The sequence below is a fragment of the Microtus ochrogaster genome, linkage group LG4 (genome assembly GCF_000317375.1).
Source record: "Microtus ochrogaster isolate Prairie Vole_2 linkage group LG4, MicOch1.0, whole genome shotgun sequence".
Lineage (NCBI taxonomy): Eukaryota > Metazoa > Chordata > Mammalia > Rodentia > Cricetidae > Microtus > Microtus ochrogaster.
The window spans coordinates 31,794,404-31,805,526 of NC_022030.1; the positions used below are offsets into that span (position 1 = coordinate 31,794,404).

The 11,123-nt window shown below is 36.6% G+C and overlaps 1 protein-coding gene across 1 annotated transcript in view; it reads left to right on the plus strand.

The window, feature by feature from the left end:
* Positions 1-738: 738 nt before the first annotated feature.
* The window catches only part of LOC101978933 (solute carrier organic anion transporter family member 6A1-like), a 61,074-nt gene continuing 50,689 nt past the window's right edge, over positions 739-11,123 (plus strand). Inside the window, exons 1-4 of the mRNA XM_013351579.2 lie at positions 739-1,382; positions 3,095-3,355; positions 8,933-9,124; positions 10,678-10,774. Of these exons, the coding sequence (XP_013207033.2) occupies positions 1,004-1,382; positions 3,095-3,355; positions 8,933-9,124; positions 10,678-10,774 (929 nt within the window). The 5' untranslated portion in view covers positions 739-1,003. The remainder of the gene's footprint in view (positions 1,383-3,094; positions 3,356-8,932; positions 9,125-10,677; positions 10,775-11,123) is intronic.

Here is an 11,123-nt window from a genome sequence, read left to right on the forward strand (position 1 = left end):
GAAATTATTTTTCAAAGAGATAATACAAATAATAAAAATGACAGCAGGTGATTTTTTTGAAATCTCTAAATCCACTTTCTTTAGATTTAGCCAAAATATGAAACAATATGTCCCATACTTGGCAGTAAACCATCTTTTACAGCATCGGTGACTGATAAAGTCAAGAGCCAATGAAATCCCCCTAGCATCTAAATCACTGAGTGCTACGAACACACCCCACACATATATAAATAAAGGAATAAAGGGAAAGAGGTTATGAATCTCTTTTTCTTTTTGTTTGTTCATTTGTGTTTTTTTTTTGTTGTTGTTGTTTGGTTTGGTTTGGTTTTTGTTTTTCGAGACAGGGTTTCTCTGTGTAGCAGCTCTGGCTGTCCTGGAACTTGCTAGTATAGACCAGGCTGGCCCCGAACTCACGGTGATACATCAGCCTCTGCCTCCCGACTACTGGGACTAAAGGCATGCATCACCATGCCCGGCTGAGGACATAAATCACAAAGATTCTTCTGGTACAGTGGATATGTCTTCCTACGTTTCCTGATTTTACTTGTTTGTTATTTTAGTACTTCAACAAATCTGTGTGAAGTGAGATCATCTATTTGTAGAGACAGCACACTGAAGCAAGCCTGAAGATACTGGAGGTTGGTTCTCGTGTCCTATGCTTAAACGTTTTTTTTCCTTGTATTTAATTTAAAAAATATTTTTATTAGTTATTTGAACATTTTGTTCAACATGGTTTGATTATGTTCACCTCCTCTCCTTCCTCTTCCTCCGCCCCTCCTTTTACATCTCTGTGACACAGAGAAGATGGAATACATCCTTGGAACTTCTGACGCATCCTCCAACCCCTCTGTACAGACGTTGACTTCCTACGTGGGAAGTAACGTTCGGGACAGAGGTTATAATGGCAGCTATCTTAGCGAGAGCTTTAGTTACCTGAGCCCACCAAACGCACAGGTGCCTCAGAACAAACCTGCAGTATCCAGATAACTGTATCGGATAAACCATGGACCAGGAACCGAAACAAGAACAAGAACAAAAACAAGAACAAGAGCCAAAACAAGAACAAGAGCAAGGCAGCATAGAGGAGGCTCCGGTTCAAAAGAAACAAGAGGAGGACAACCAGGAGGAATCTGAGTATGCCAAGAAAACATCCCCGTTTCTGACAACAGTTCCAACTGCCGTGACAAAGTTTGGAAGTTTCAGAAAAACTAACATGCCCCCCCTTTCACTCCCTTCACACGGCATGGAGTTATCAGAAGCAAAAAAAGAAGCTCACTTGAAAGAGTCATTCGGCGTGGGCCCTCTAGTTTTCCCTGCTTTACAGCGCTTCAACAACATTGACGCCTTCCTCGCTTTTTACTGTGTAGTGGTCCTAGCTCAAGGTAAGTTAGAGGAGCAGGGTTGCTCTGGTGAGTAAAGTCGTGAGGTAGACAAGGCTGACAAATGGCAGGAAGGAGACAGTCCATGATCAGACACAAATGTAGTCAGTATCAGCTAAGCCAATGCTGTGTTGTTGTCTCAGGTCTTTGGTTGCCTGCTGAGCACGGTGTACTTCATGTTGTCAATATCATTCCGGGATTCAGATACAGAGCCGATGAAAAGATGATGGATATTGAGTTAGTTCATGTTATTTGATGCTCAAGTTAATCTCTGGGTTGAATCTTTGGGGGATTAAAATAGTTGAAAACAGCATTGCTATCATGAGGTGGTTTCAGTTCACAATTTTGAAATACTCTGGCAAAGCAGCTTTCTTTCTGGATTTTGTTTTCTCATCTGTAAATTGAGGAATGGTAAGATTTTACTGGGTCCACATCCCGGGAAGAAATCCAAGGGTGTTTTTACCCACATTCTGTCTTCTTCCTCTTACCTCTTCCTCCTTCTTCTCTTCTTCTATTATTTTATTATATGTTATCATTGATAATTTTTGTTAATAAGTGTCTTACTAAGCTCTGTCAGTCCACTTTGAAACTTACTTTTCTTCGCAAGGGGTCTGGTGAACATAGAAACTACACTTGCCCACTATCTTTGATCTAGCTCTCATAATTATCTGTTGCCAGCTGGGGCGGTAGATATCAAAAGGGTAGCCAGAATCTTCTATAGTTTTCTGGTTTGTTGGTGTTTTTGGAAGGACCAATTTACAGGGTGATTGAAGTTTTTGGAGATAAAGTAGAGAATAGACATTCTATCCACAGCATGAATGTTTCAGCAGCCCTGTGTTTTTTGGGTCTAGTCTTGATTACTGCTGGGGCAGCAGACCAGCAAGAGATGAGCAGCTTCTCAGAGCTTTAGAAGTTTTAGGAAGAGTCTGGACTCCTGGATCCCTGCAAACCAAGCAGTGTTTGGGATAGTTGGACAATAGCAGTTATGGATACTGCAGCAATGAACTGTGATCCAACCTTTGTGCAGATGTAGTCATGAGTTCTAATTTATAACTATTTCTGTTTCCCTCCAAGAAATGTAATACTTTTTCTGGGTATTCCTTGTATCAAGTTATTTTTGTTTCATTTAGTATGCGTGTGTGTGTGTGTGTGTGTGTGTGTGTGTGTGTGTGTGTGTGTGTTTCAAATCAGGGTTTCTCAATACCTATGGAACCTGTCCTGGAACTCCTTCTGTAGATCAGGCTGGCCTCAAACTCACAGAGACCTGCCTGCCTCTTGTCTGCCAAGTGTTGGGATTAAAGATGTGCCACCACCGCCCAGCTTTTTTTTTTTCTTCACATGCTGGATGATGGTTGAATCCACATTGTGCTCTCAGTTATTTGATGTTCAGGAACATAAAGCAATTTACATTAATATATACGTTTTTTTCAAAAAGCTTGAGAAAGCTCAAAAATTTTAAACTTCAAGCACAAAATCCAAACGATTGAACAATTCTAGCTTTGAATATATGTATACACATGCTCTTATTTATCTAATGGTCAAGAACATAAAATAGTAACATCCATTGAACGTACACATTTTTTTTCCCAAAAGGATTCCTAAAAGGTTAAACTTCAATTTATGTAAATTAAAGTTCTTTTTGAATGATGATAATGGTAATCTGTTTTGTCTATTGAAATGTGTTATATTGCCTTTTGTCTTTCTTTTGATTTTAGGTTTTGTGTTTGGTCTTGTTGATCTGAGTACTGAGTATTTTGAGAAGGAATTTTATATGTCAAGTCCAGAGAAATTTGCATTGTCCTTCGCTTATGATCTTACATCTTTATTGTCAGCAATACTTGTAGCCTACTATGGAAGCAGATATAACAGGTCAAAATGGGTGGCAGCTGCTGCCTTTTTAGTGGGGCTTGGATCTGTTTTATGTGCTGTTCCATTCATGAAATATGAAGTTATCCCACAAATAAAAGAAAGCGAAGGTAAGAATTTTCAAATATGCTCTTCATATTCCTAATCAATGTTTATTTAAATCATTGCTTCGAGGAATTTAGCATAGGTCATGACATATGTCTGTGTATCCTTCCTTGTTTATGTAACCATGCATCAGTCTTATTAATTAGCTTTCTGATTTACCTCACAGAAGAGATGAGCCTAGAAAAGAATATTGTGGGAAACTTTGTAAAATTATTTATTTCTTACAATTTTATGTGTGTTTAACGTCTCTTGAGAAGTCTAGTGGTTCATTTCATCTTCTTGGTAGCACAGACCCACATAAATTCAAATATAGGAATAAGCCTACACATACAGAAAGGGTAACTTTTCTAGTTATTCTTTCCATTGCAAAAGTTGGATGCTATTCTTTGACTACTCTTTGAATCTGTAATGATAGTGGCTTTACCATGTTTAATATTGTTTATACTGGAATCACTTTGCTATTCTAGTAAGACCTACTTGAAATGCCTTTGGACTATAATATATTTCTGGCATTATTGTCCCAGATCCTTTCTCAACAGGTATAGGCTTTTTAAGTACATGATAATCTGGGTTTTAACAAGACATGATTAATAAGAGAGATATATCCTTGTGTATGCGTATATAAGTATATAAATGTTTTTCAAGTTTATAATGCATGGCATATTTATGATTTTTATAAAATGTTTGAAGTTTATTTTATAATAATATGAATGAGTAAAATATTTATAAACAAAACAAAATTTTAATTAACCCCATGAATATTTACAATTGAATTTTAGAAGTGATTTGTAACTACCACTATGAATACTTTCTTAAAGGCCAGTTATGATTATATCACCTCATGTCACTTGTAAAACATACTTTGTATCAATTATAAAGAACTAATAAATGATGCAATGAATGTTTATCCATTTTTTAAAATTGAAATTGCAAAGACAGTTGGAACTCAGCTTAAATTTTCAAATATAACCTTGTCCCATATCTAGGGATCATCCATAGCTATAGCTCTAGGGCATCTGGTACCCTTTTTGTGGCCTCTACTGGCATTGACTTACACACACACACACACACACACACACACACAATTTAAAAAAAAATAAAAATAAATTCTTAAAGGATAAAGGTTGTTATCAGTGTTGAGAAGAAACTATATCAGCAAAATTGTTTTTCTTCCTAGTGAATGTTATTCATGCCATCTACATTTCACACAGTTTGTTTTACTTGGGATTAGGTGCACACTGTTCATCTACCAACATTCATCCCGAATATTTACTGGGTGATTGCTAGCAGGGAAGCAGACATAATCCACCCTTGCAGAAGTGCTCAGTGATTTATTTTGTGTGGATATTTGAGTTACTCTGATATTTAACACACACATAGAGATAAAGAGAGAAAGGAGAAAGGGAGAGAGAGAGACAGAGAGAGAGGAAAACAAAGTCCACATTTATTTGTTTTATTTATTCTTCTTCCCTTATTGCTATGCCTCCTGATTTCTTTTTATGCATTTACCTTTTGGGGCATCCATTATGAGCTACCTGAACCTCTCTGGTATTGTCCGTAACTTTCCATTTATATTCTGTTATCTGGTCCATGGTTCCATCTGTAACTACAAAGAAGACTACAGTGTTTATTTTCAACCATGTGCCTCAAGACACATGTAGACCTCATACTTTACCACATCTTGAAATAGTCAACAAAAAAAAAATTCTCCACAAATTCATGAAAATACCACAAGTCAGCTTTGCATTATAGAATTTTCTATGAAATGACACATCTTTCTCAGCCGTTGTACTGAGCTGGGCTTTACGGTGACAGCCACGAGTGTTTTCAGCTTACTCAGAATGAAGGTGAACTTCTTTCACAGAGACTAGAGGATAGTGATACCTTCTTGGTCTGAGTCTCATAGTTGCTATTTGCCTTCGTTTGTACCTTATTTTCTCTCTGTCAACAGCATGGTAAAATCAATCAGACCTCCTCCAGTGAGTGCCCTCAGCCTTCTCTCTTAGTCCCTTATCTCCTGCTTGTACACCTTGGGAGTGAGTCATGCACCTGCCCTTTCCCTATACCTGGCGGCTGCTGAGTCCTGCGATGAACCCGCTGCTGCCAAAAGGAAGTGCTACTTTCTTTACAAATGGATCTATTCACCAAGTAGTCTTGAGCCCAGTTTGAAAAGACTTTAGGTTTTCTTACATGCCCAAGATGCCCTGTGTTGGGTAGGAAATGATATCATGGAGGAAAATTGCCTTTATTTCTTTACACTGAAATGTTTATTGAACCCACAGTGACAATTAGTATTCTTCCCAACTTCCCCCAGTTGAAATGCAGGAGGCATCCTCTAGTGATCATTCTGTGTGCTCCTGTCTCACCCTCTGCTCCATTCCTGATCCCCTCCTCCTGCCCTCTGCAAGCCACTCTTCTCTGTCAGTTCTTACTAACGCCTGAATATGAGCAAGCTCTTTCAGTCCACTTCACATTTTGAATGCTTTTCTAGTTTTTTAGTGTTAAAATTAAAATAAAATTATATTATTTCCTCCTTTCATTTTTTTGTCTTCTTACTCTTCATACATCTTGTTTTCCTAAACCCTCCCATGTTGGTTCTCTCCGATCCCTGACATTTCTATGCTTAGTCACTCTCAAATACAGGGCTTCTTTTTTATTATTATTATTGTCACACTGTAATTCAGGAAGGAGGAGGGCATTCTTTTTAATGTATTTAAAATTTTTATATATTAATTTTGTGGGATTTTTTTTGTTACAGTGTTTTGCATGTATTATGTCTGGATGCACACATGTGTGTGCCTGGTACCTGCTGAGGCTAGAGAGACTTTCAGAACCTGCAACTGATGGTTGTGAGCTGCCAGTTAGGTGCTGGAAACGGAATCCAGATTCTCTAGAAGAACCCCAAAAGCCCTGAGTCACTGAGCCACCTCCCTAGTTCCATATTGTTTCTCACTCTTTAAGAATAACAATATCAGACACGCTTGTGACCAGTCCTCTATTCGGATACTATTCAATAGTAAGTTCAGAAACGTCTCCTCAGGGTATGTGGACTAGTAAGTTCAACTTTCTAGAATAAGTCAAAGGTAAATGGGCTCTGACGGTGCTTTATGCACACAAATTATCCAAGATAGTGTCCGCAAATATCCTATCATGGAAGGGAAAGGAGAGTACAAGTCTCCATGCATCCTGGAGATTTATGTGTAGCTAGATGCTGTTGAGAGAGGGAGAGTCAGTTCAGCAGCAGAGTTCCTGTCAAGGTGCCTGTGCTTCCACAAACAACCCTGCACCAACTATAAAGTAAGTAATTCTAATGCAACCCATTAGAGCACTAAGAAAAAAGAGAAACAGAAGAAGGAGAAGAAGAAAGGAAGGAAGGGAGGGAGGAAGGAAGGAAGGAAGGGAGGGAGGGAGGGAGGAAAAAAAGAAAGAGAGAGAGAGAGAGAGAGAGAGAGAGAGAGAGAGAGAGAGAGAGAGAGAAAGGAAGGAAGGAAGGCAAGGAAAGAAGGAAGGAAGAAAAAAGAAGAATGGAGATGGGGTCTAATTGGGAAGAGGAAGCCAACTAGTGGGGATGAGAGACAAACAAAAAGGGGAAAGAGATGAAATTGATCAGAATATATCACATACATGTATTTAAAAGTCATAAATAACCCCACTGCATACATTATGTGTTACTATATTAGAAACAACATGACAGGATGAACATGCTAAGTTAAATCACAATTTAAGAGATATCTTCCTAATTGCCCTTGATTTATGTCTTATTCCATAGAAACTAAGACAATTAGTTTTTAAAAAGTGTGATAGGTTGTAATCTTTACTAGATTTTCTATGATAATTCAAGTGCATGTTTTAAATTTCACCCTAGATGGTCATAATAGATATAGTTTAGCATCACCTTCTTAGCTTTACCAATCTACTATAAGAATAAACACACAAACCCTATAAGTATGTGAATAAGAAAAGCAAGAAAAAAGGTCTAAAGTTTTCTAAATAAAATGGATGGATGGCCATATAGTAAATGACAAAATATCTTAAGTTTTTGTTTGTTTATTTTTGTTCTTTGAGACAAGGACTCTCTGTGTATCCCTGACTGCTCTGGCTGCTCTGGAACTCGCTCTGTAGACAAGGTTGGCCTTAAACTTAGAGATCCTCCTGCCTCTGCCTCCTGTATGCTTGGATTAGAAAAAGGCGTATACCCCACACATGGCTGTCTAACTTTAAAGCATAATTCCTTGTTTTTATGATTCTCTGTATACTTAGTTGTCTTGTTTCTATGAAAAAAATGCTGCCATAAATGACTTAAAAGTAGGAGAAATGTGTTTTTAGTTAATGGTTTCAACGCTCTCCTTCCATTGTTGCAAGCTCCATTGATTCTGAGGCCATGGCCAGGAAGAAAACTTCCCAGTTTTCTCTGCAACGGAAATCAATTTACTACATGGTAGCAGACAAAAAGAATGAGCTAGGACAAGACATTACTCTCAGAAACTAGGTGGTGTCTTCCTCTTACAGTTCTTGAAACCTCTCCAAATAATATCCACAGGTAATTAAGAATGTGGTACAGGAGATTTTAAGGAGGTAATTAATATACAAACCATAAGAGTATGTATTTTAGAAGCTCATAGGTCTGAAGTAGGAAATTATTTAATAAAAACCATGCTCATATTTTAATTTAAAGGTAGCTAAAGAAAGGACCAGAGAACTAAAGTCAGATGGTGGACTTTGACAATTCAGATCAACTAGAGCATTGCAAGTACTTTTATTCTGGAGCCAGAAAGAATAGAATGCAAAGTACAGAAAATTGAGTGCATGTTGAGGAATGTTTAATTTTGCAAAGATGTGTCGCACAGATGGGTTGCATTTGCTTAACTATGTAAAGATGTGCTGCATTTATTTAATTATGTAAAGATATATTGCTGTATTGCTATTTTTACCTTGACTGTCTAATGCACCTGCTAGGTCTAACAAAAATAAAAGGAATTTTAGCTCAGGGAAAGGAAAAAAAAAGAAGAAGAAGAATACAGGGAAACACAAGGGGTCAGCCAGACATGGAGGAAGTGGGACAGTAGGACATACAAATGAATGGTTTTGCCCCGAGGCAAAATGTAGATGTCTAGAAACAGTTTAAACTAAGTGAAGGGAGCTAGTGAAATAAACCTAAGCTAAGGCTGAGCAGTCATAACTGGAAGTCTCTGTGTCTTAATCTAGGAGCTTATTGGTGGCCAACTACCTCTGTCTGTGTAAATGTGTATGTTTATAAGCCTATCTGTGTACATGCACTCCTGTGGACATATCTGTCTGTGTAAATGTGTATGTATATAAGCATATCTGTGTACATGCAATCCTGCGCATTTAAGTATTACAGTTTCCTTCATAAGATGTGTGTCTTTTCCAGTATTTCTACACATTTTCTTTTATTGTGCAATTTCTATTTAAAATATGATTATTGAATGAGTGCATGACTATACTCAATGTAAGGATATTGAACAAACTGAAGAAAGCGTGGCGATGTTAACAATTGCAAATTACTTGTACATTTGATTTTGAATTCAGCTCTGTAAAATATAATTCTTACCTTTCCAAAGAGTTGTGCATAGATGAAGAACACAGGGCAATTCCAAATTGTCTGGAAAACTTGGCACCGCACAGATCAGAAACCCTCTATTTCTTCATCCTCGGGCAGTGTCTCCAGGGAATTGCAGGGATGCCTATTTACATCCTTGGTGTGATCTTCCTTTTTGACCACTCTGCCACACACTTAGCTGGTATTTATTTAGGTAAGTGTGGATTTCTCTAATATGTGTGAACCATTTTGACTATTCATTTGGTTTCTGTATGTTTTAACTGAGGCCAAAGCACTGTTGCTACTGTGATGTCATTGTAATAACTACTGAAGACTTGTTGGCTTAATGTCATAATCACATTGATCTACCTAATTCTGAAATTTGTAACATTGAACAAATAATCCAATGTCACTGGATATAATTAGAGGAGTAGAACATAGATGTGAATGAATCTCTTTCCCCTGTGAGAGAGAGAAAGGGAAAGAAAAAGTTGGATGAATGCAGTGTCATCTCTTTACATACATGTTAAACTAAGTCTTACATTAAGCAAACATTGGATATCCCAAAATAATCTATCCTCTTTTACTGTAATAAAGTCTGGTCCTGATGAAGATGTACTTTCACAGAGATATCTAAAAATCATTTCCAAAAATCTAAAATTATTTTTGCACTTACTTTGAAGGCATATAGAGTCAATATTACGGAGTATGCCTATCACCTCTAGCTCCAGGGGGACTGAGGCTTGAAAATTATGAGTTCAAAGCCCATCGAGACTGTATAGCAAGTTCCAGGCCAGTCACATTTGTATAACAAGACTGTGTTATACTAACAACAGTAGCAGCAAGAAACAAGGAATAACTTGCACTGAAAAAAATAGAATTTACACAAAGGCTAAGAAAATCTCTCCAGTAGACTATAACAAAGAATATACCTATTTATATACACCTTTGCAAGAAATTCTTGTACCTTATTAGCATTGGTTAAGACGGAAAATACCCATTTTAGTTCTGATAAGCAAAAGTTAAGATACATATCAGTACAATATATAGAGAAGCTTACTATATTACCACCTCCTGCTACCCTTGAATCTTAGGTGAATATTGCAAAGGTAATTAGGAAAATGCATTATCTTACTTTAGTGGCATATTAAAGGAAATATACTTTATTACAGTCATATCAAATATAAATATTTATATAAATAAGATACAGCTAAGTTCATAATTAAATTATTGAGTATCTAATACTTGATTAGATAAGAAGTTGTGCCATCCAGTTGTACTTTCAGACTGTACTCTATATGACTCTCTGACATTGTCAGAGAATGTTAGGAGTGTTAAACATTCACAATCAACCACTGAGTAAAGCAGATGACTCTTTTGATAAGAATAGGTGTCGTGCAAGCAAAGTTAAGTTCCAAGAGTGCAAAGTGACTGTTCCCAAATAAGCAGTGATTGTGCCACAGGACTAGCATCTTCTTTAAGACTAGTATCAACTCTTACAAAAATTTCTAACCAGCTTCCTACCCTATTAATGTGGGATTTTTAGAATCAATTCCAGAAATTATTTACAATTTTCTCTCTCCCTCTTTCATCTCCCCCATCTTTTTCTTCCCCTCTTTTCCTCATTCCCCTCTCTTAAGTAGGAGAGAATAGAATGAAAAACTTTCAGATACCACACATAGTTTAGGTTTTTTTTTTTTGGTTGTTTTTTTTTTTTTGTCACCAAGTTAAGATGTGAAGCTATTTGGTGTTGTGTTCATTTTTAAGGTATTGGTGAAGCTGTACAAATACTGGGATACGGTCTGGGTTTCGTAGTGGGATCACCAAATATTAAACCTCCAAAGAATCAAGGTTTGAACAGATTGTAAGTCATACTATTTACTTTTCTATTTTGTGTATATCCAATAGAATACTTGAGTAGATACCATGGCTCATAAATAATATATATTTATTTAGTAATATTGTTATAACAATGCATAAGTTGAGTGTGGTGTGTACATATATGTAAACATAAATACATTTATAGTGTATTTATATTTTAATTTTTTTGAAATATAACTAAAACCATTATTTAAAAGATCAATAACTTTTTATTTTGTTGATAAAAGCATACAATATTCATTTGATATAGTACCGTAGTTATAATTATTTGCATGATTTATAGAAGTTTCCACCTTGCTTAGAGTTTTTAACATAATATTATAATGATATTC